Below are 24,877 nucleotides of genomic sequence, written 5' to 3'. Positions count from 1 at the left end.
GCATTAGAAACAAAAGAAACACACTAAGCGCTAGTGCTAGTCAAGTGGGCGTGACCACAATAAACATTACACAAAGTGTCCAGTACATAGTAGCTGACTGTGTTGCCGGCAAAATTTAGAGCAGATTTTCAACAACATTTCTCAATAATTTCAGTAATTTGCAATGGGCTCCAATACTAAAAGAACTGTTTATGTTGGTGAGTGAGACTTGGTTTATTTTATTTCAACTTTGAAGATGCCTAAATTTTAAAGAAAATTGATTAATGAAAAGTTCAGTGCTTGCCTTTTCAACGCTTTTCATTTTAGATATATTTGATTTAGCTATTTAGCTTGATTTTAAATCAAAATTTCTCTTGTGAACAAAATATTCAGCATCGGAATTATAATTATATCCATTATAACATTTAATTACAGGTGGTCTTGCGGAAGAGGTGGACGAGAAGGTCTTACACGCTGCATTCATTCCGTTTGGTGAGCTGGTGGACATTCAGATGCCGATTGACTATGAAACAGAAAAACACCGCGGCTTTGCCTTCATCGAGTTTGAAGCATCCGAGGATGCAATGGCCGCAATTGATAATTTGGTACGTCCAAATTCTTCCATTTGGTCAGCGTAGATAATACTTTTATTAATAAATTAATTGTTACAGAATGACTCCGAGCTCTTTGGCCGGACAATTCGAGTGAACTTTGCCAAACCTCAGAGGATCAAGGAAGGCAGCACGCGACCAGTTTGGTCTGAGGACACGTGGCTGCAGCAGCATGCAGGCGAAACACTTGAAAAGAAAGACGACAAGAAGCCCGAGGGCGAGCAATCTGAAACCGCTGACCAAGTAGAATGATAATTATCCAATAAGAAGCATTTCAAATAAAATTCGAATACTATTTACAGACTGGCGAACCACCTTCAAAGAAGGCTAAGAAAAATCCACAGGTGTATCTGGACATTACTGCTGGGAAGTACCCTCTTGGCAGGATTGTTATCATGCTGAGAGCCGATGTCGCTCCCAAGACAGCCGAGAATTTCCGCTGCCTATGCACCCACGAGAGGGGCTTTGGATTCCAAGACTCTACTTTCCACAGAATCATTCCTGGATTTGTATCCTTTTCAAAAGCCAAACTTTAATTAATGTGATAAATAGACCAGCATAATATTATTTCATATGATTGTAAATTTAAATAATTAAAGACCAACATGTAAGTAAAAAGGGCAAGGATCTGGTGATCTTTAATTGTGAATTTCTCAAAGGGAAAATGTGCTAGGTATGAAAAGCCTGACTACAAGTATTGTCTAGAGCCCTTTAAAATTTTCTTTTTAACAAACCGCTTTAATTAGTTAAATTTGTTTTAAAGCACAAATAACTCTATTTTATCTCTTTATTTGTCATGGTATATCAAGTCTTATCAATCATTTCCCTCTTTTGTAGAACGGTATCAAGTGACTAATATTTTTAGATGCGATTTTAAATTACCCTTTTTTAAATAAAATAAGATGATACTCCTTTGAGAAAACAGTCAACCTTGTTATGAAAAACTCGTCTACTTGTTTTTTATCCAAACGTTTGATGTTACCCATTCCTTCACTTAATTTCTTAGATGTGCCAAGGTGGAGATTTCACAAATCACAATGGAACAGGTGGCCGATCGATTTACGGTGGGAAATTCGATGATGAAAACTTCCAGCTGAGGCACACAGGATTAGGAGTGGTTTCCATGGCCAACTCCGGCCCAAACACAAACGGATCTCAGTTTTTCCTCTGCACAGGAAGATGCGAGTGGTAAATCATATTACGCCTAATAATTAGTTGGTTTCTATTAAAGTAATTTTTGTACAGGCTTGACGGAAAGCACGTTGTATTCGGACACATAATCAGCGGAATTGACGTTCTCAAGAAAATGGAGGTATGATATTAAATTTTAAGCCTTGAATCTGGTCTAATTCATGCTTGATTTTGTAGAAATACGGTACGAAAAGCGGAAAGCCAACAGAGAAGGTTAGCGTCAGCTCTTGCGGTGAAGTTGTTTAGCCTGATCTAACCATGAAATAATGTAAATAGGTCTTACTTAAAATATAATTCATTATTTCTTTAACCTACAATTTTCAGTTGAAAAACATTTTCCCAGCTATCCTAACTATTGCGTAGAACGAAAAGCAAAATTCTCATTAGTTTTTAGAATTTATCTTAGGTTACAGTAGCTAAAAGTCCTACTCCTCTTTTGCAATTTTCTGGTTATAAGCCTACTTTGACATTGTCATAGATGAAAATACATAGATTGTTTGTCATATCATGGAACTTGAATAACAATATTATTTATTGAGAATAATAGATTTTTTTCCCTGACCATGCAAGAAATTCTAAGCAACGCCATTCTTTGAGATTGTTAAAAACTATGAACTTGGATGGCAATCTACATTCTTGCGAACGACCGTTTTCTCAGAATACCATTTATTAATCCCTGCAACATTCTTCACTACATGGAAATTTAGAAGAATTGCTTTATGACGCGTTTTTAAATGATGCGGGATTCCACCAGCTTCGTACTTGATCGAGATAATGTAGGAAATGGATAGATTGAAGCGCCAAAGATTAGTGCTCCTTAGCTTCATCCTAGTTGACGATGAAACTTTAAAGGGTGTAGGCAAAAACTAACAAATTCATTTTTTGATTTTCTGAAATTATGTTAAATATCAATGGTTGCTATGAATTTTGAGAGTTTGACAGAATGATTCACGTTGCTTTGAAAAGTTATTTTAATAGCACGGGGAGAGATAGTTTTCATTTTATCCAATAATTTAGTCAATTATAAACCTTTATTTGTGTACTCATAGTTTTTTCTTGTGAGGAATTTCTGCATTGAATATGTCGCTCAAAAAAATTCACTTCTACCAATTCAGCACTAGAGGATTTACAAAAAAGCCAATAAAATAAAAAACCGGGTATAAATGCTTTGCCATTATTGCAGCTTACAAGTCATTTTAACAAAATATTCAACTTAAATACCTGAAATACATCAATAACTTGACTGATTTTACGTTGAAATTTAAGTAGAAAATATTTATTTTTCTACAGTATATTTTAAAATGGCATTTAAAAGCATTTTATTATTGTAATAATAGATCTACAGTATTTTGTAGAGAGTAATAAAACATAGATAATTAAAATATTTTCAAATAGAGCAGAGGAAAGTAAAATATGCAAATAGAAATCCTCTCGTGCATATCTATCCTCTCTATTTCCTCACGGGAAAGCTTAACCATTTATGGTTTTTCACATTTTATCAACAATAGAATACGATATTGTTCTTTAAAGTGCAGTACTTGCAAACTAATGGGCTTTCTTCTTTCCCTCTCTCTCTCTCTCTCTCTCTCTCTCTCTCTCTCTCTCTCTCTCTCTCTCTCTCTCTCTCTCTCTCTCTCTCTCTCTCTCTCTCTCTCTGCCGCATCAATGTTTCATCCTTCCTGCCGAAGGACAAGTTCGCCTGCGAGAAGCGACGGTGATTGATTGAAGCGGCGGGTTATTTAGGCGCGCCGAAAACGCGTGCGAGACGAAGCACGATCGAGTGCGCTATTAGACGCAATAAAAAATTAATAAATTCCCCCCGTAACGATCCTTATCTTGAGGCACGGGGATGAGCAGGCAGGCAGACGGGTCGTCGCTGCCACCGGCACACAGAGTTGCGCGTGTTTCGCACGAAAGAACCGCCACTCTCGGGGATCAGGGGTGAGGGTGGAGAGGAAGGATGGTGCCTCACCACCAGTGGCGCATCCAGTTAGACACCTTGACTTGAGAGAAATCAAAAACTTTGCCTCCGCCAGAACAACTTCTAACCCATTTCCTCCTTCTGTTCTTTGAAAAAGTATCAGAGAGGATTGCAGATGTCTTTTTTTGTGGCTGAAAATTATGTTAAATTCTCTTCTTTTCTATCAAAATTCTGTTTAAGTGTTATTTTTTTTCTTTTGTTGGTTTGAATCCTTATGCAGTGTATAGAAGACACAGGTAAAAGGTTTTTAATTTAAATATTTTATGAAAACTCAACATTTGCGAAACAATTAAGATTTTGAAAAGAATAAAAGCTATGCATCGTAAAATGTCTCACTTCAAACCGTATCAATCCATCTAATTTGGAGCCTAAAAAATCTTCTAAATCTTATATCGTTCGCGAAGCCAGCGGAAAACGGCCTACATTTTTTGGTGCGTTTAAGAGTTTGCATAAAAAATATGTGTTTTTAACAAATTAATTCTTAGTGAATAAATTAAATAGCTGCATTTTTTCTAAAATCTTTTGATTCTAGAAAAAGAAAAAAGTCACATTAATGTTGAGGCTTAACATTTTTGAGCCGTTGGAGGTTTACTAAGCGAATAATAAAATTAGACCTAGATAAATGTATAATAAATTAAATCGTTCAACACCAATAACGGTGTACAACTAGACAACTATTTACAATTTTATTGAAATAAAATAGAGACAAAAAACTTTGTATCACATACGAGACGGTGATAAATTTAGGCTTAAATCGCAATTTTCTCGTTCTAGGAACGTGTCTTTTTTTAATTTTGTTTGTCTTTTAATCAGAAAATATGGTTAAAAACCGAGTTTAACCAATATTTTTGATAACAAAAATGATAAATTTGATTCAAAGCATAGAATACTTTTATTCCGTGTTTGGAAATAATGCCAATCAATCTGCAACAAGAATTATATTATTTATTGTAAGCCTCTCCCTTATCGAATGCTTGGAATCAGGATTAAATTTAAATCAAAAGTGTAAATTATTGACAAACCATTTAATTTTCGGAGAAGTTTTGCAAAAACTAAATCTTATAATTATGTTACTCTGTCCTGATTTCACTATCGATAATTTTAGAGTTTAACTGTTATTTAATTCCACAGAAAATATAATCAATGAACCACTACTTGCTATAGCCAACAAAGCAAAATGTTTTTAATTTCTGGTCTGTAAAGCTCTACTTTAAACAAATCTCAACTATATTAAATGATTTATTAAAAAACGACCACTGCTGTTTTTTCGTTTAAAATAAAAAGAGGAAAAATTCATTCGCATGTGCTTCAATTTTGAATCTTCAAAATCTTCAAGAAACTCGAGTCTCGTCTGATGAAATATCTGGCATTTAAAACTTAAAAAACGTCCGAACAATTTGGGAGTGTATTTTCATATCTTCTTTCGCTCTATTTTCATAAGTTGACCATCCACCCAGGCGTCAGCAAATCAGTTAAAATGAGTCATTAGCGCTGATCTCCAGCCTGTTTCAAACGAACTGACAGAAAAATCACGCATTAACCACTTTTTGCCCCAAAACTGTCAATCAAACCCTTAAAAGTCCGAAACGGAAATGAGCCGCAATTTTTTCATCAGCAAAACTGCAGGTGGTGCGAGTCACAGGGTGGGCAGGCGGCCGTGGCTGGTTCCGCCCCTGGAGTGCGCGGGGCTGGCGGGCGGGAGGTCGGGGCTTGCGCGCACCAAACAACCCCAGAAGCAGCGGCAGCAGCAGCCAGGCCTGTGTGTGTATGCGTGCAAACAGGTGCAAGTTGCGACCTGTCGTGGTCGAGGTCTGCTCTGCGCGCGAAGCGACACGCCGATTGATCGGGGGCCCATCGTGGCACCGCAACTGCCGCACCGGGGGCACCCGGCCGCTCTTCTGGGCCTCTTCGAAGCAGAGACTCGCAATTTAATCGAGAGAGTCGCCTTGCCCGAGCCGACAACTCCCAGCTACAGGTGGTGCGACGACGAGAACGGGCTGATCCGCCAGATGATACGGGGTGAGTATTGCAGCTTTTTCTCTGTGCCACTCTGTCTGCCCGGGGCTGCTTTTTACGGACCATTTCGGCACGCTTTTATAACCGGATTCGTCTCGCATCTTGCTTTTGTGGTGAGCCACCCAAGCATCCCTCGGCGGGCGAATCATGTTTCAATTCCGGCGCGACGCTCGTTCGAAAGCGCAAACAAAATAAACAGCTGGAGGCGAAGCTTTAAAATTGAGTAAAATTGAGGTATAACATTTTTTTTTAAATTTGATTTAGGACATTTTTTGTAAATTTGAGAAATTACATGTTTTTCCGATAATTGTTTCCAGCTTTACTAGGAAATTAACAACTCTCTAACAGATTGTAAGAAAACGTGTAATTACTGAAAAACTAAATATTTACAAATTTTGTAGCCTCCGCTGCAAACTGAAATATGATTATAGGCTCCTGAAAGCAATTCAAAGCGGAATGACTCACTTAGCATTAAAAAAAACAAAAGGCGGGGAGCAATTATTTACTTTTCAATTTATTTAATTTTTATTCTTGACTTTCCACATAAATCGTTATTTTTAGTGAAAAGTCGTAAAACAATTTTACTTTAAATAAAAAAAGAACTTACTCAACAACCATTAAAAATCTTCGATCTCAACAGTTGAATGGCTGAGCTAAACAAGGGAATGATTTTGCGATACCCAGGAAATTAGTGGTTCATGTTTCATACGCAGATTTAAAAATCTTTCGTAGGTTAAAAGTCAAATTTGATACAGGAAGTGTTAGCAAAATTTTTGTCATCATTCATTTGGTGAGAAGTGAGAGCAGTCTCCCTGCTGGAAACCTTCCATTTTTCATTATAAAAGTGTCGTATGGATATATCTCGGCTCAACAAATCAAAAGCTGCCATGAGAAAATTGCCTAGTGTTTGACATTCAAAATGTTGATTTATTCTTACATTTTGCACTTCGTTGAGTGTAAATTTACAAACAATCAACTTAAAAATTATTTGGGAGAAAGGAAAAAACATGTGGGGTGAATTTACTAAGTTAAAATGAATTTTACAATGGACATCTACTCCCACAAAAGTTACTGTACGGTAAAAGAGCGCGTGATATTAATTTTATTTGTTCAATTTGTTAGCCTTTCATGCCTATTTGTTCGCTTGTGGGAGAAGCCATTGTAAAATTATTTCACATTAAAAAAATATTTACTTAATAAAGCCCATGTTTTCAATGATTTTCGAATGATTTTTATTTGAAGCCCTATAATATAACAATAGAGGATTTTTTCACTAGGAAAATAAATTAAGGTTCACAATATGTAATACAATTATAACTTTTGACCCGTATACCTAATCAAAACACTATTAACAAAAAAATATAAATATTAACATTTTTTTCAGCTCTATCATGATAAATTTGATGTTAATCATAAGAGTACCTACAAAAGATAAACAACAAGGTGTTTCATTTGCAACTTGTTTAATATTCGAGGATTTTTGGTGTAAATATATCCTGCTCCCACACGGGATGATTAAAACGTTTTTAATATTTGTTGTCGTCTTTTGCACAGCCGTTGCGAGGGCCGCTCTCTCCCAGTGCGTGTACGAGTGAATACACTAATGGATCAATATTTGATTACGTACGCACATCTGAAGGAGACATCGTCTCTTTTCAAACTACGAACCGTCTTTTTCCGCCGAACATGAATACCCGCCGCTATAAAAATAAGTATGTACGTGTGTAATCAAAATCGCAAAAAGCAGCGAAAAGTGCTTTTTTGATTAATATCCCGCGCGTGTCTGGCAAAGCCGCAAATGCTTCTCTTTCGCCAGCCAGGCGAATTTCGTGACTGAACAGCGCCCATGCAAATTTTTCAGACAGCTTTTAATAACACACATGCACAACAGCACAAAGGACTGCTCATTATTCGCGAACTAGAACGACTGACGCTTGCGGGCCGTCGCGGATGGCAATAATTTTGTAATTATCTCGTATTGCGATGGATTTTCTGTTGAAATGCAATCTTCTACTTCAAATTACAAGACAAAACTTTCTCACGTGCAGCAAAATAAGGAATTAATCATAGGAATAATCAAAGGATTCTCTGTATTAAAAGTGACAGAAGCAATGGAACATGAAGAAGTTGCTTCAGATAACTAGGTTGTACACTGCCGCACTGGAGAAGGTCTCGTCTTTTCCAAGCATGCTAATTCGCACACCCTTTTGGATGCGCGGGCAGAAAGGGCCTTTGGTGTTGGACATACACAGTGATAATTAATATCTGCAAAGCATGAGCGAGCCTCTGGTGCGGCGCGCAACTTGTAATTATTTATCTGAATTTGATTGTTGCCTCACCGCCTTTGAGTTGTCTGAGCCTTTTGCACGCACGCTCAACAAGTTTCGCAATAAGTCGTGCACGCTTGAGATGATTTCAAAGTCGTTTAGCTCCGTCTATACGAGTTTTCATGCTCGGGATAATTAAACTTGTGCTTATATACATGTGTGGCAACAGCAAATCTGATTATACACGCACTGAACTTTGGTATTTCCAAAACGTTGGTGGACTTTTTGATGACTTTTGGCGGAGCACTTTGCTTGTGTTTGGACTTAAAAGCAAAAAGTTTGCACCAGATTGGAAAATATCTCTAAGCTTTTAGATGAAATTTGGGAATTCATCGTCTTGCTGTGTGCGTAATTGAATTTATTAGTTTATTATTTAGAGCACAAAATTATTTCCAGATTCATAGGATTGATTTAAGTGGGTTGTGCAACTTATATAAAAAGACTAATTTTTGTTCTCTAAACGTTTTTTATATTAGCAAAATCCTGCTCTTTGCAGCGTATAAACAAATTTGACCGCTTAAAAAGTTTTAATCTGCTCGACAATCGCACGGAGCCGGCGAAAAATGTCCGTGAGGCGCGATTATGTCGGCACAAGGGACAGAGAACGACCCACGTGATAAACAAAATGGGTTTCGTGAAGTACATGCAAAGCAAACCCCGTACGAACACATCGCGTAATTAATTGCCTACGTGCACAAAAGCAGCGCAGCTGCGGTAATCTGTAGGGTACACAACACACACACTCGCTGCCCAGTCACTAGAGGCTTCTGATGCAAACTCGAAATGCATAATTCAAGATAATCTGAGTTTTGTTGCTGCTGATCTTGTGGTGAGATAACTACAAAGCCCTCTCAGCTGGCTTAAAGTGCTGCTCTGTATGAAAACCAAATAATTATTTGAATAAACTCTCTAGTAGAACACTTCAAAAGGATTATGACATTTTTATTTCAATTTTTGTTTGATAAAGTTCAGCATTGTTGAGTCTCTTGCTTGTACTTTGTACTAGAAGCCAGAAATTAACTTGTTTTAAAATTTGCTTTGAAATATACCTTGAACAGACAATAAAGTGTGCTAGACTGAACAAGAATTTAATTTGCATAGCTTTTACTAAAAAATGGGAATATGAAAATACCTACAATTTTTTTAGGGTAAAGCTTACATCATATAGCATAATAATTATCAATTTTTTTATATTTCCTCATTTTACGACGATTTAGAGGCATAGTTTCTTTGTAGCTTTTGTTGATTCCAAATTTCTGTGCATTATATAGGAGTAGAGATGGAGTTGTAAATCGATAAATTTCCTCTACTTCCTAATTAAACGGAATAATATTTACCCAGCGGACGACACAAGTTTGCTTTTATCTGCCCTATTGCAGGAGTTGGAAAGGACATCCGCCACGTGCCCATTAAACTTTCACTCGCGGTTCGAGAGAAAAAAAAAATACAAGCCCACTTTACTTTGGCAACCGCTGCAGCATTAGGCAAATTCCCGAACCACGACCCCCGTCCCCCCTGGATACAGGTCAGCACTGGGAAATCAATCGCGGTGGGAAAAGTTGCGCCCCTCCCCTCACAGCCGATAGCTCTCTCTCTCTCTCTCTCTCTCTCTCTCTCTCTCTCTCTCTCTCTCTCTCTCTCTCTCTCTCTCTCTCTCTCTCTCTCTCTCTCTCTCTCTCTCTCTCTCTCTCTCTCTCTCTCTCTCTCTCTCTCTCTCTCTCTCTTCCCGCCAGCCACGGGAATTCCATTCGTCTTTAATTTCCTCCGAGTGGGAAATCGATGCACGCCGCCCCCCGTTTAAATATTTATGGGTCCTTGAATCGGCCTTTCCATTAGCGTCCCGCAGAATGCGAGGCTGCTCTCTGCGAGCTGTGCATACCTGCGAGAAAACGCTGCCGCCGGGGGTATCGCAATTAGCATTCATTGTCGCGAGCGCGCGCCTTTTCGCCCCCGCATGTTAATGAGGGTGCCGCATTGATCATTTTGGTAATCGCTGCGCGCACTCAAATTCGGGCCAAGCGTTCGTTGAACCAACGCAGTTTTTGATTTGAAATTCACATGAAATAAAATTTTGTAACATGAGTATGAGGAAGAAAATGTAACATGAGACTTGATGAGTTGCCAACCCAACAATAAACATGGGTATTCTTTAAATATCGTGTGACAATTATTTCGAATTTGTTAAGCCCTTCTGCCTAGTTCTGCAATATTTTCCTTTTCATTATTTGCTGCATAAGAATGGTTTTGAGCAAGAATAAACAGTCGCTGAACCATTAAAATTCTTGAATTGGTTTTAGTTTAACTCTAGAATAATTTGGTCCAAATTAATCATTCGGTCTCATTTCAAATCCATTAAACCTGACGGATTAAAAATTTAGTAGTTAGACAAACGCGCAGCCGTGTTGGAACATTTATGACAGTTTAAATGGACCAGAGAATTTATTTCTGCCATAAAAATGTACTAGAAAATGAAAGGTGCACAGTTAATTGTCACCAATTTTAATTAAAAAATAATTATGGGAATTTAACTGTCAGGAAACCCCTCTATTCGTCCAAATGTGATTATTGCAGCACCCTTACACCATTTAATTCAATTGCTTCTTCAAAGCGGTGGCAATCGGGTACATCAGGGGGCTTTGAAAGTTATAGTTTGGAATAGGGAAATCAGCGCACAGGTCGAGATAGAAACTATACGGCTGGCTTTGCGGACCAAATCGGTTGCAAACATTTGCTCACTCGCTTAATGCGTGACACGCACTGACTCGGCGGCTCACACGAGCGATTCGCACCAAAGCGCAAATGCACATACTACATGGTATATGTATATATGTGCAAAAGCGAAACTGAATTTCGTGCTCGGCCCGGCAAAGCAAAGCCGTCGCCTCCGCATTCGAGCCAACGAGCGCCTGCTGATTTGCAGGCTAGGCATTTTGTCGAGCACATCTGCCGGGCAGGTTGTTTAATGCAACTCGAGCTGTATGTCTGTGCAGGCGGCGGCGGCGGCAGCCAATCGTGTGTGTGCGGCTGACGTTTCCGAGTTCGCTCGCATCCGAACTACGCGCGTACGCTGGAAATTGCACCGCTTTGTGAGCAATTTCTCTGCAAATGGGCTTATTGATGTGGCTTGTCATCAGAAATTCAGACGAGTTGTTTGCATCTCTGCACAGCTATTTTGCGGATCGTGGGAAATTTTGAACAAATAGTTTGTTCTCCCCGACATGTTTAAAATGATATATGAATATTTCAAACATATTATCAAAAACTTCATATTTAATTTATTTAGAAAATTATTAGGAAAATTAGGAAAGGAGGGTAAAGGGAAAATAGAAGGAGGATGGTTTAGACGTAGGGCAAAAATGAACAGTTTAACGGCGGAGTTACTGATTGCTTTGCTGTACGTTTGGAAATTCCGGAAAATGACTCCCGAATTTCCAAATGAGCAAAATAGCTGACTCACTTCCAGTTTTTCCAGAATAGACCTTATGCGAGACAGTTTATTTTTCTAATGGAACGATACTCTACATTTTTTTTAATACAATACACAAAATTTGTTATTAAATAAAAAAGATTCTTCAATGCCTAGACCCATAGGCAAACGAATCAGGAAAGAGAGAAGTTATTGAAAATTTTCAAATTAATTAATCTTCTATCGTTTCTTTTCATTTTTCTTTAAAAGTTAAAAGACAATTTTAAGGTCATATGTTGTTTCCAGATGTTTAGAACTGCCAACCTGATTTAAAATCGTATCGATTGAGGGAAACATTGAAAAAAGAAAGAAAATTTCCCCACACTTAATATTTGACTCCAATAAAATGACAAATCAAGTAAAAATCTGATCCACTTGTCACAATCCATCACATTTTACGTTTTTAATTAGAAGAAAATCTTTAAACCGAAGCAATCTTGCGAGTATGCAAAATTATTGAGCCTTGAGCAGTGGGCAAGGAGCTTGTTTGTGAAGATAAAAACCTTCAGGCTCGACATGAATGTGGAAAAACGGACGGACAGACAAGCCAAAAATAGACGGAGGTCGTTGGGTCGGTCTTTCAGCGCCATCTTTCGCAGGGAAAACTCTGGAGGAGCTGCGTGTTCTTAAAAAGACTCTCCTTAGGCCTCGGCTTGAATATGGAAAAATGTTTTGCAGCGTGAAATGCGAAAAGCACTCACGCCGGCGGGCAGCTTGTTTCACGGCATCAAATTTATTCGCACGCACTGCATTTCGGTGCGCACCCAAAGGGCCCATTCGACTCACCTGCTATTTATTCGCCGCTTTTAGACCAAACCAAAGAGTGAATGTGTGTGCTGTGCAGCTGAAATCGAGAAATAGAGCTCTTTATACCTGCTCTGCCGCTCTGACGCAATCCGGCTGAGTGCTTTTTCCTGGAAATTATTCGCCCGGCCACGGTGAATAGGCCAATTTGCCCGCCTGCCGCGAGGTCAAGGTCAACGCGGCTAATTTTATCCCATCTCGTTGCATCGCACTCTTTGCTGTTCGCCGACGGAGAGGGAGTTAGAAAGAGACGCTGGCAATTAGGCTCGCATAGTCTGACGCTGACAGCATTTTTGCTTCGCAACTTTGACGCTCCTGCTCGGGGCTTCGAGCCAAGAAACGAAACGCTCATCAAAGTGAAGGGCGCTGGTGATGCTTCACTTTTCAACAGCGAATCTGATCACAAGAGCCAATGCAACGAAACACTTCTTGAGCTGAGATTATCCTTGTTAATATTCATAAAATCTTTCTTGCTATCAGGAAAATAAAAATGGGAATATTTACAAACCAACTCTATAAATTAAAAAACTCTATTGCACCAATAATATAGGGTTTGGAGGCAAATTTGCCGAATTGCAACGATGCCATTGAGCTTTGTGGCCAGAGCTAGGAGAAAATTTATATTTTTTCCCAACTGTAAAACAACCTTCTGAATTTCTAAAACAATAACTGAATTGGACCTAAAACTCCCATTGCTTAAGGCAAACAATGTAATGCAGCCCTTATGCTTAAAAACTGTCTTACTGCGCAGCTAAAAATTATTTAAAAATAGCTGCTTGCTCTTTCTTAATGAATAAAATTTCAAATCCAACTCTTTAATCCTAAAATTATTTTGTCTGCATGATAGATTAATCCTAAAAATGATTAAGCAGCTTTTAGTACATATTTCTTGGCACCAGTGGGAATTTTCAAGTGAAAGTTCTCTTCCTTCCAGCTCTGAATGCAGCTAATAAAGAGGTCTACTCAGCAGTCTCCCCTTAGCTATAAAAGGTCATGTCCTGCTAATTCTCTCGGCATGTTTACATCAAATTTCTTCGCAGCCGTGGAAGTAACAGAATTAAAACCCTCGGCAATAAGGCACAGCAGTTTTTTTCTCCACTGCTCTGGCAAATAATGAACCTTTTCTCTTCATCATCAAAATGTAAAGCGTGCCTGCGGATGAGAGTCGGTTCATTTCAAAGCTGCGAGGGAAAAATGTGTCTGCTGGCACCGGAACAATCTCCGCAAAGCAAACAAGCAGGCGGCTGAACAAAATTAATTGCGCTTCCAGCCACACTGTGAATATTAGATCAGGCAGGCGCTCCACTGTTGTATTCACGGGAAAAGTGATGTTTTGACTGTTTTAGCAGATAATTAAAAATTACTACTGCAAAGTGGGACAATGCGTGCTCTATAAATTCGTACAAAGAGCTTTGTTTAAAATACATTTTGGAATAGCGCAATACGCAATGGAGAATTTTAATGAACAATGTTTCACGGATAAACGTGGGTTCCTGTTTTGAAAATAGAGAAGCTTAATGTTAAATTGAAATTTCGGATATTTTCCTGAAAGCTAACTTGTTTATTTAAAAATAACTGTGGTGGCTCTGACTCTCTCCCCCACTTTGTGCTAGTGCGCCCTGTGCTCTTGTGACTTCTCACCCCCACTTAAGATGGTGCTGAAAACCTCCAGAAGTTTCCCCCATATCTCCTATCTCAAAATGTACTTAAATTAACAATATTAATTAGCTGACTAATTGTGTCCTCAATTCATCGATATTACAATTTACAATAAACTCTGACAATAAAGGCAAACCCAATTTCACCCTTGTTAGTAATGCACAGCAATAAATATGATTCAAATAAAACTCTACTTCGCGACGCACTTTATGGCCAGCCGTTTGGGCCGGTCTCTGTTCACTCAGTCTAATAAACCAAGTTAAGTAAAGTTAAAAATCAGTAGTTGAGTGTTTTACTTCATACGACTACCGCTCCTACATAACTACTCGCTCATGAAATAGGTGGATACGGATTTTGTATATTCTGATCTATGTATTTTTTAAATCGTTGAAATTATTTGTCTTGTAACTGATTTTATTAATTTAATGTGACAATTTTGTGAATTATGAAATCATTATTGTTCCGTTTAAATTTTTTCTTTTTATGAAATAGGGCGTCGTATACATGTAATAAACAGTTTTTCAAAAATAAAAAATAGAAAGCACATAGTGAGAAAAGGCACCATTCCTGGCAAACTCTACCCTGGAGTCCCCTGGAGGGCAGAGCCGGAATGGGCCTGGTCAGGAGGAGAATTAAGCTGCACTATAAATACGCACTCACATGCGCCTTACACTTGGAAGGAAACTGTGCCGCCGAACAGTCTTTCAATGCGGGTGGTGCAACATTCCAAAAAGCGACGACTCGAAAGTCAAACACACACTGGCCGAGTTCAGTGCGCGCTGGTGGCTGTTGCAGCCGCGGATGCAGCGGGTCGTCGCCGCGGTGCGGTGTGAAATAAAATTTCGGCTATTTTGATAACACAACGAAGAATATTTTTGCTATCAATAATCTGTTGTTTTCTAGCTAAAGTGGAAAATTATCACTAATTTACCAACACCATTTTGGTTTTTTTAATTACAATGAGTGAAACTTTTAACTTTAGTTATTATGCAATCAAAAAAATAAAACCTATAAAAGAACATAGGTCAGCCAACAAGAAATTTAATCAGCTTTCTGGATATGAGCAGTTTTTAGCCCTGGTATACAAAGTTGAGAAATCTATACAGAGCTCAAGCGAACAAACCCAATTGAAAATATCTATCAACTATCTAAAAGCGTCAGTAATATTGATTCATAAAAAATACTGTAAATACAAAACAAATTGCACCAAAATTGCACTAAGACATTTTTTTAATCAATCTAAAAATATTTAGCCATAATTATAAAACTCCGTCAAGTCAGATATTGTTGACTTCTGAATTTGATTCACACCACGAGAGACTGAACAATCCAAAGAATCAAAACGTAGAATCCTAACAGCTCCTTTGTTAATTCGAAACTATCCCAAGAATATGCATAGTGCACTGAATGACTGCGAGCTGTATTCATATTGAGCATGGTAAAAGCCACATTCAAATAGTGTTCGTTAAATTTGCATTTAAGAGGAGGTTGTTGGTCTAGCCGGCGAATAAGTAATTCAACAATTGCTCTACAATGTCACGAGACCGATGCTTGCGGCTTAAAAGGTTCTGCCTGCCAGCAGTTAGCAGCCGAGTAAGCCGCTTTGCTCGCGCGCGCTCGCTCGCTCTACGGATCCCCGAGTACTACAATGTAAGGAGATTTTGACTTGGAAAACAGCCGCCGCGACTGCCGCCGAGTGTGGCCAACGCCGCGAAATGTGATTCGAGGGATGCTCTTTAAATAAACCAGGCGTCGACACGCAAGACGACTTCATTTATCCGCCCGCCTTTGCTTTGCACGTATGTACGAGAACGCTTCTTTGAGGCTGCAGCAGCTTTTGTTTTTCGGGCAAAGCAGACGCAGATTAAGGGAAGTACCCAAGCCGCTCGCATACCTTTTCCTGTACGCTAACAAAGGAGATGGAAATTTTCTCGGCAGCCAGTGTTCGCCAAGGCTGGGCAAATTGCAAACTGATTTCACAGATCCAGCAAAGCGGTTTTTTCGTTTTATTTTATATATTTTTCACCTGTGATAATTTTGAACAGGTTTGAAAAACTACTTAAATAAAGTTGTTGAATAAAACACACAAGGAAGGCATTGTGAAGATACACTAAAATGGACTAGTACTCATTGAAAACGTCATACCTAGTTTCCGTTACTCCTGCAGCCCTGAACCAGTTTAATTAATTCTAATCTATCTTTTCGAAATTTATGTTATTTATTTAACGCCAGTCATGGTTCCATTGAAAAATGTTTTTCGATCCGAGACAGAAAAATCATCATTACAAATATTCTGAGCATTTCAGCCTCCAATTTATTATGCTATGACACCTACTGATGGAACTGTAAAATATAATTATCTTCTTTTTAAACAACACATTTTCAAGATTTAAAAATGGGGGCTTCTAGAAGCTGTAACTTGGAGTATTGAATTCAAATAATAAAACCCTGAGATCTTATTTCCTAAGTTGAAAATAAATTAATCGCTCCTATCCTATGACAAGTGAAACCTTACCCCGTTAAATTAGAGAATAAACATTTTCCAAAGAATAAAATTCTTCAAAGTCAGATGTTAGTTAGTTTGTTTTTATTATAGCTAATGAGAAAGTTACGCAATACCATGTTGCAGTGTTCAAAACTTATTCCTTCAAGCAGATTCAGAAAGCAATTTACTATTAAAGCAGAATGCCTGCAAGGGAAAACATTGTAAGAGATAAATGCGATGTTTTATGTTACTCTCTCTTCGCTTCACAGCGCAGTTTTTTCAATTCACTCTCAAAGGAGAACGAAGCAAATTAACGCTAATTAGCAAGTTCAAAACTATATAGTGAGTAGAAGTAGAAGTTAACTCTCTGTTTAAATCACACTCTAGAATTTTCTAAATAAATAATGCGATGCATCTTTAGTTACAAATAAAAATAAAAAACTAGTTGCCATTGTTCCAGATTTTGTAATAATACAAAATTAGAACAGTGGCTGCAATGTTTTATTGCAATACAAATATTAATTTATTATGTTACGAAGAAACGATTACTGTTAGAAAGACCTCATCGGCATGCAAAATGACAAAATAATACTATATTTACTTGAAAATTTGCGAAACGTGGACTTTTCGTCTTTTTTTGTAGAGAAATGAGTATTCACAACAATAAACTTAAAAAATGCACACCACTCAAATCATTCAAAATATTTGCCTGTATCAACCCTCTTAAATAAATTAGTACGCACGATGTACCAGTTGAATTAATTACATCAACCGTGGCCTGAATTTTTAAATCACTCAAATTCCACCAACGCAATCAGAATCTCATCAAACATAAATTACACGACAGAGGGCAAAATGCCGATTCGATTTCACTTGTTTTCAATTCAGCGGCGAGTGAATCGCCATCGACCGTATATTTTCCACTTTAAATAATGAACAGGCTACGCCGCGAGCTGAATCGTCAAAGGCAACTAGGCGTGCCGGAATAAACACAATGTAATTACTCGGTGTGGTGGAAAATTACATTGCAGGTGACCGCACACGCCATTTCGAATCGACGCAAAAAAGATGAACAGCCGCCGTCTGTCCCCGAACCATATTTTATTGCGTTCGAATCGATTCGCACATTATGTGTAAATTCCCGGAGCAGAATGCGAAAAAGCTCCGCCCGCGCGTCGACAGCCCGTTAATAATTGAAATCCTCCATTGATTTCAAAGTGCGTACAGATCCAAATCGCCGCAGTGGGACGTGCGATGCTGCTGGTCACGTTGCTCGCTCTGTTTTTATCTTGATCTGATCGTGAAAAAAACACTTGGTATTCATAGCCCTCCAAAAGTGTGATAAAATGGGAATAATTCGAATTAAATTTTGGAAATTCAAGTAGATTTTGATACAGGGCAAAAATTGAAACTTATCATAATAATTGGATACATAACCATTTATTTCATTGCTAATTTTAACAATTAAATGATACACTTTGCAATAATCTAGAGATAATCATGCAGAAAAGTGAAATTTCAAATTTTCCAATATTTTCTGCAATTGACAACGCATGGCCATATTTTTCCGCAGATTTATAATCCACCGACAGTGTATGTCACTTTCGGGGAACCTTCGTGTTGTGAAATAAAATGAGATTTCAAGGAGGGAGACATTTGAAAAGCATGCAAACATTTTGCAGGTCAATTAAAAAAATGCTAGGTTAATATTGGCTTTCAATTAATTGATTGAGGATTGGCAGCAAGAATTTTCCGTGGTTTTTGAGCGTCAATTCACTTTAAAATCTAAAAAAATTGCTGCATGCTCTTAGGTTATTATAGATCATTGCAAAGAACACTTTCTTTGCAATAGAACGAGAAAATTCGCTATTAGCAGCACGTACCGCTCAAGGCAAATGCGGGATGAAGTTGAAAAAATACCCTTCAGAAATAGAGGAAATATCAGAAGCTAAAGAGCTGGATAAAAAGCAACATTCCTATCTATAAGAAATGCACTCGGAACAGAACTCATCCCAGGTATGAAGCGTAAAACGAGAATTTCCCATTTGATTCAAACAAAAATAAATAATGAATGGAATCGACACAGGTGACTGCTGAACGAATGAGTTTTATAACTTTTTCCATTCCAACTTTTCCGCTCTCTTTAGTTTTGCGCTCATTATGTCGTGCGCGCCAGGTGAAATCCGATTTTTGCTTCATAATAACGACAGCAGGAAATTGTACAAATATTTATCCGGAATAAACGCGTTTTTGTGCGCATGTTAAAGTAGACTAAAGACTAATTGGATTCATTTTGCACGAGCCATGTTCACCAGCTGCAGCAATATCAGATTTTCTTCCCAAAATCAACACAAACCGACAGAAAAAAAATTCTTGCCAAGCGTTACACCCGCTTCATGATTTCATGAATTTTCTCATGCTCCAGCACAGTTTTATATTGTAATATTAATTCAAAACAGGATATAATGTTAGATAGTCCTTTGAATGGATATTTGGGGGAATTAAGAGGGGGTTGAAATGATGAAGACCGATGAATTCAGATTGACGAATTTTGTTGGTGTAATAGTTACAGTTGGAAATCCGATCGGATACTTAATCAAGTACAAGAACTGAAATGGTTTACAATAATAAGTGATAAATTCTTTTGTTGAACTGACGGTTGGACTCACCCCTTTGAATCGGGTTCTGCACAATTAAACGAATCACGTCAGAACCGTTTGGCTGACGGACGAAAACTGAATTCTTATTTTAAAATCACCTTTCTGCTGTTAAACAATAATGCAAAATTACAATAGTTCAAACCGCCGACAATTGTTGGCTTCCAACAAAAAGCAGGACCGCGTTGTTGTACCGCTACATTAGTCCGGGGGTCATAAACTGGAAGTTTGGAAAGCCAAGAAAAATTTAACTGGACCGACTTTGAATCGCCGTAATTAATCCAGCATATTGGTGTTGCACTGCGGTGTCGATCGAGCTTTGCGCTCAAGACCAACCGCAGTCATTAACAACCAAAAATCAAATATTTTGTCATACTGTATTCCTCTTTTGCACGGGAATTGTCGAACGCATTGTTCAGACAAGGGCAAGTGGAAATGAGCGTGAACTCCTATTCCACTTTAAAAATGCAACAGCGAAAACAGCGCGTTTGAAATTATTTTGGTCTGAAATTTTAACGAGTTTGTTTATCAGCAGAAAGGAAAATACTTTGTAATGGTATGGTTTATTGTAATGTATGGTTTATTAAACGAAATTATGCTTGCAACACTAAGCCTAAGATAGTTTTTGTATTTCATCTATTTGCTTTCCATATCCTAATACATAAAAATTTCAGTATATTATGGCCAATTTCACTAAAATGTGTTTTAATGATTTGAATGAAATAAAATGTAGAATCATTTATGTTTTATGCATTATATAAATTTATCGAATGGATGTATTTTTTAAATTACATTTCAAACCGGGACGAGCGCTTAGAAATAAATCAACATGTTTTTGCTCTTTTCCTTATTCCAACTCTCAATGAAATTTTTACATCATTCAAACGCGGAGATCAAATTTCGTGTGTACATCCAAAGCAGATATGTTTCTAAACCATTTATACAGATGTTTTCCTCCTTTCTCGGAATTCAAAAAGAAGGTCAAAAGATACGGTTGTCGAGCTTTGAAATTGATTCTCAAGTGCAAATAATGAGGAGAGGAATTGCAATTTCCTTGCTCCTGCATGCGCGATTTTCCGGGCGAGTGCTTTTAATTCATTTTCACCGAGTCGGAGGGTGCGCTCGCCTACACGGAACAATGAAATTCGGTCCCTTTCCAACGCAGCCCTGGCAGTGTGTTGATCTGCAGAGCAAACACCGCCCAGCATGGACTCAGTCAGCAACAAATAACTCGGGAACAGAGCAAGCAGGTAACAAGGCTTGCGGGTGAAAAATGGACACCGGCCCGAAATCGACATCCGCTCTCTGCCATCAATCACAGTGCAATTTGTTGCTTTCTGTACGTGCGATTTTTGGCCCATTCACCCTGCCAATGCGATATTTTTCTATTGCTTTTCGATCTTTGGCAGCTACAACAAAATTGCAGTAAGCGAAACTAGAGGAAAACATTACAGAGGTTTAAAAAAAAATATCGAGGCTCAACTTTAAATCTGCTCACTATTCTTTGTTGTGTTGATGAAGTGGAAGGAACCTTATTTGGCTGAAAAGAGCAAACTACGCACTGAGTGTGTTAGAAAGAGTAAAAAGGTCGCGTGGAAAAAGATGGCGGACGCAGAGTCATTCTCAGAATCTTCTAATTTATTCACCCCATGACCGCGTGCTCGCACATAAAAAACGTGAGGCCGGCTAGCTCATCAAAAGAATTTCCGCGTGCACATTGTGAGGGTTGGCTGGGCGTGCAAATTGTTCCACAGAGCGCAGCGAGAAACGCACATTGGAATAAAAGGCAAGGAGAAAGAGCTGAATGTGTGGCAAATAATGTGAAAAAATCCGCTACGCGCGTGTTCGCGAAATGAAACGAGCAGGAGATGTTCCGCTGCGTCTGACAGGTGGAAAAGCGTGTATTATTTGATTAGCTCCTCGTGCGCACGTTTTTTCACCTGAAATCCTGCTCTGCGTGTGCTACTTATAAGTATTGAATTTCAAACGAACAGACTCGTTATTTCACCCGTGCAACAACCAAACTTGATTTTACCTTTTTTTGTGGCGCATGAAGTACAATATGAACATTTAATGTCAGTTTGAGACGGTGGTGCTTTATCCTTTGTACCCTCATTATCATTCGCACATACGTAATATTCACCCACTTATACTCTTTAGACCGTCTCACTAAAAACTGTTTGAAACAGCAAAGTTGTCTGAATTAAGTTTGAAATAACGCAATGCTTGCAAAGAAGACACAATTGGGAACAAAGATTTTCAGCCAAACAACCAACTTCAGTTCTTTATTGGGATAATTTCACCATCGCATTTGTGGGTATAAGGAATTTTCTCTTTCTTAGTAACTTTTACTCTTAAGCCCTTACATAATACATATATACATAAAATGAAAATCAATTAGAAGTGACAATAACAAGTAAATTTCATTGATGAAAATAAGGCCGGGACTCTTGCTCGAGATCTAAATTGAGTCGTACAGCACTCATCACGCGCTCTTCGCAATCACGTCTTTTTCTTCCACGGTTAATATTTAAACGAACTCGGCTGGCGTTGCCGGTGAGAAGGTGGCGCCAAGAGAGGACGTTCGCTACTACTTGCTAAATGACATTCTTCTTGTAAAGGCGGAATACTAATTTCATCAGTAATTAATCACGGCGAGAGAACGACACACCCCGGCCGAGTCGTTTTCGCCTTGCAACACAGCCTACTACACGCCGATCGGAGAGAGTGTTGACACCCGCCCCTCACCACCGGCACCTAGCTATTGGCAACTTGTTGAATACATAATATTATGGGTGCGCAGTTCGCGGGTCGACCGACTCCACTTTTTGCTGATCACACCACCGATTTTCATATTTACGACCGATCTTGAGCGGGTGTCGCCGGAATGTTCTCCTTTTCCATATCTTTCCATATAGAGGACGGAATGGATTGGAGCGATTGTGTCTGAATTGTGAAAAGGTAGGGCAATTTCAACAAAAGTACTTCAGAATGCATAAATATAGTCTTTTATGTATGTTAAAACAGGAAATGTGTATTGGAACAGTACATAATAATTCGATGATTTTACAAAATTTCCTTTGACTTATTGCTGACAAAGGATAGAAGGATAAGAGATTAAATTTTTTTTCCTTTTTTATCCTTGCAGTCGAAACATAGTAAAAAATAATGTAAAAAGAGAATATTGCAAGAAATGGCATTAATATACAAACTTAATGTTTCGATATTCGACCCCTCAAGCCTTATCTTACAAAATCAAAACCAACAGAGGATTTCGCCAGTCGTTGAAAGAGGTTGACTGTAAGTGCACTCATTACTATAGCTCAATCAAAAAGAGAGCAAGTAGTGACGAAATCTTGCAAAACCCTGCCACTAACTCCCCTGCGACTTAACTTGTAAAAAATTCACCCCAAGCCACAAAATTCTATCCTCTATTTCAAGCTCTTTTACACAGTGAAATTTTGCTACATGTAGATTATTATGTAAGATGTGAAGCAAGAAAGGAAGATTTTTAAATAGACGACCACTCGAGGTTGTGTTCATGTTGAAAATAAATGAAACAAGGCTTCAACCAGGCTTGAATAGGACGTACTTGATGACGTCGAAACTGGTCGAGAATTAAAACGACGGTTTTTAAGCAACGAGGATGAAGCCTGATTTAATTTAACAAGAAAGGAAGATGTTTGAAAGGAATTGTGTATATTCACACTGAAGTAAAGAAAAAAGCTGCATAAGATTTTATTGGAAAGCACTAAAAACTCATCTAACCTTTTTCTTTCCGAGAGCTATTTTTTAAATCCTATCGGCAGACGCAGAGGGTACGTTACTTTTAAAAATCGAAACATTTCATCCTATTATGTTTATTTTAACTACCAAAAACAAATTAATTTTTTCCCTTCGCCTTTTTTGATCTCATATATTGTAATGATGGTGACGCAATCCGCCAGAAGCAGTAATACCCACGCAGTTAATCACACTAGATTCGTCTCTATTTCCGAGTAACCTGATATATTCGCTACCCATCAGTGTGGTGGGCTGTGGGTTGGCGGTGTCAGTTGGGTGGGTGGCCCAGACGACCACGTGTTGCTCGCTCGCGACTTGACTCCATTGTCCTCATTAGTGGATAATGATTGTCATCGACAGACCGAACGGGCGCTGCTTTGTCGGAGCACACGCGCTGGGGGACGAACTGGGTTGAGTGGGTGCGCGATGTGCACTTTCAAGAGAGCAAGCCGACCGCTCTGTTTGATAATAATGCCATTGTGCTCCGATGTTTGCACGTTCTCTGTGAATTGAAATCTCTCCTGGCCGTGTTTGTTTAGGCCTACCCATGGCAACCAATTGAATAGAACACGGCCAGCAGGCTCTTTTTAAATGCAAAAACCGGCTCTCGGAATACTTGCACTTTCCCTATCGTTTCCGAATGAATAGTGTTTCCATCTCTCTTTCATCAACTTCAACTCTGATTGGTGCATTTTAAAACCAAAAGAAGAAAGCTTTCGGCTTAAAAATTATCTTTAGACAGGACGGAAATGAGAAATATTGTTATTCGCTTCAAAAAGTAGCAAAAATTAAATCTCTTCTTTGTGGAACCTATCAACTATATTCGTTTCTGCTTGATTTTGATTCCTTTTTTGGGGTATGTTTTTCAGCTTGTGAAATAAATCAAGGGACGCTCGCTGCTTGATTATAATGCAAACGTCAGGGCCGTCTATCTCTGAAGTTATTTAAACGGTACTTTGGATTTTTTTAGCTCCTTTTCCTTATTTTCAGATAGTATTTTTATCGATGCACCTTTGATACACTTTGAATCAACGGATATCAGTTTGAAACGATCCTGATGGCGTCTGTCAACGGGAATTATAATGCGAGGGAGTTAAGCTGGTTAATTTGCATGCAAGGGAGAGGTGTGCTAAATTTATTCCTGAAAGCTAAGCCCCGGGGAACCGTATGCTGACTTTTAAATGATGTTATGCGTTGAATCTGGGTGACGTTGCTCTAGTATTGATGCAACTGCGATGAACCTTGCTGTGTCAAAATTGTTTGTTTTTATAACTGTAGAAAATTTTTAAAGGCCCCATGCTGAAGTGCGCAATTTTTGCTGTTTAGATGAATTAAAACAAAATTGGATTATTTTTTGTTGCAATAGGGTGCGGCAAGCAGTTTATCTTCCTGGCAACTGAAATCCTTCAATTATTCTTTAAAATGGCGACATTAATGATTATTCAATGACAAGTTTCTCTAGAGAATAATTCTTAAAAAATTGCATATTTTTCAAATATAAAGTTTCTTTATTTTCCCTCATCTGTGTGTCTCTCACTGCATTCCTAGATATTGATATTATTCATAAATGCTAACAAACAGATACGCAGTACTTTCCATCAAGTTCATTTTTGCACTGTCAGCCCTTCCGGAAGTTTTTATCACATATATATGTGGCTGGCGTTTGACTCTCACGTTGTACGAATCAATCCATTAGTTGCACGCGTCAGCACATAACGGTCGACAAAGCGCAAAATCCTCTAGCCGTAAAGCCCATATGACGTATTGATTGGTGTTTCGACTCTAAACTCTGCTTCTACTTTCATGTTACACACTTATAAATAACGACCACTTAAAATGTTCATTTCCCCTTCAGAAACACTCAGGCTTTGAGAACTATTGCATCGTCTCTCCGTGCAGATGCAGAAGGAATAACTTT

At 38.4% G+C, this 24,877-nt stretch overlaps 2 protein-coding genes across 10 annotated transcripts in view; both read left to right on the top strand.

Moving 5' to 3' along the window:
* Window positions 1–58: 58 nt before the first annotated feature.
* cyp33 (cyclophilin-33) lies at window positions 59–2,091 on the top strand. Its single transcript, XM_065494227.1, has 7 exons — window positions 59–197; window positions 415–584; window positions 651–833; window positions 893–1,099; window positions 1,597–1,778; window positions 1,836–1,902; window positions 1,959–2,091. The coding sequence occupies exons 1-7, from the start codon at window positions 164–166 to the stop codon at window positions 2,025–2,027; spliced, it is 912 nt and encodes a 303-aa protein (XP_065350299.1). The 5' UTR covers window positions 59–163; the 3' UTR covers window positions 2,028–2,091.
* Window positions 2,092–5,506: 3,415 nt separating this feature from the next.
* Fife (regulating synaptic membrane exocytosis protein fife) overlaps window positions 5,507–24,877 on the top strand; it is an 85,971-nt gene continuing 66,600 nt past the window's right edge. For 5 of the 9 annotated variants that reach the window (XM_065492787.1, XM_065492788.1, XM_065492785.1 and 2 more), the window contains exon 1: window positions 5,508–5,781. The gene's annotated coding sequence lies outside the window, so the exon portion shown is untranslated. Of the gene's footprint in view, window positions 5,782–24,877 lie in introns of all 9 variants that reach the window. The other 4 variants (XR_010575416.1, XR_010575415.1, XM_065492790.1 and 1 more) reach the window with 2 other exon arrangements.

This window comes from Cloeon dipterum, chromosome X (genome assembly GCF_949628265.1).
Source record: "Cloeon dipterum chromosome X, ieCloDipt1.1, whole genome shotgun sequence".
NCBI lineage: Eukaryota > Metazoa > Arthropoda > Insecta > Ephemeroptera > Baetidae > Cloeon > Cloeon dipterum.
Note: the sequence above shows the minus strand (reverse complement) of the source record. Positions and strands in the feature narration are given on the sequence as shown.

Coding starts and splice junctions, on each gene's coding strand:
- cyp33 (XM_065494227.1), top strand. CDS start 164: ATGGGCTCCAATACTAAAAGAACTGTTTATGTTG. Junction 198..414: donor TAAAAGAACTGTTTATGTTG/GTGAGTGAGACT, acceptor ATTTAATTACAG/GTGGTCTTGCGGAAGAGGTG. Junction 1,100..1,596: donor ACAGAATCATTCCTGGATTT/GTATCCTTTTCA, acceptor TTAATTTCTTAG/ATGTGCCAAGGTGGAGATTT.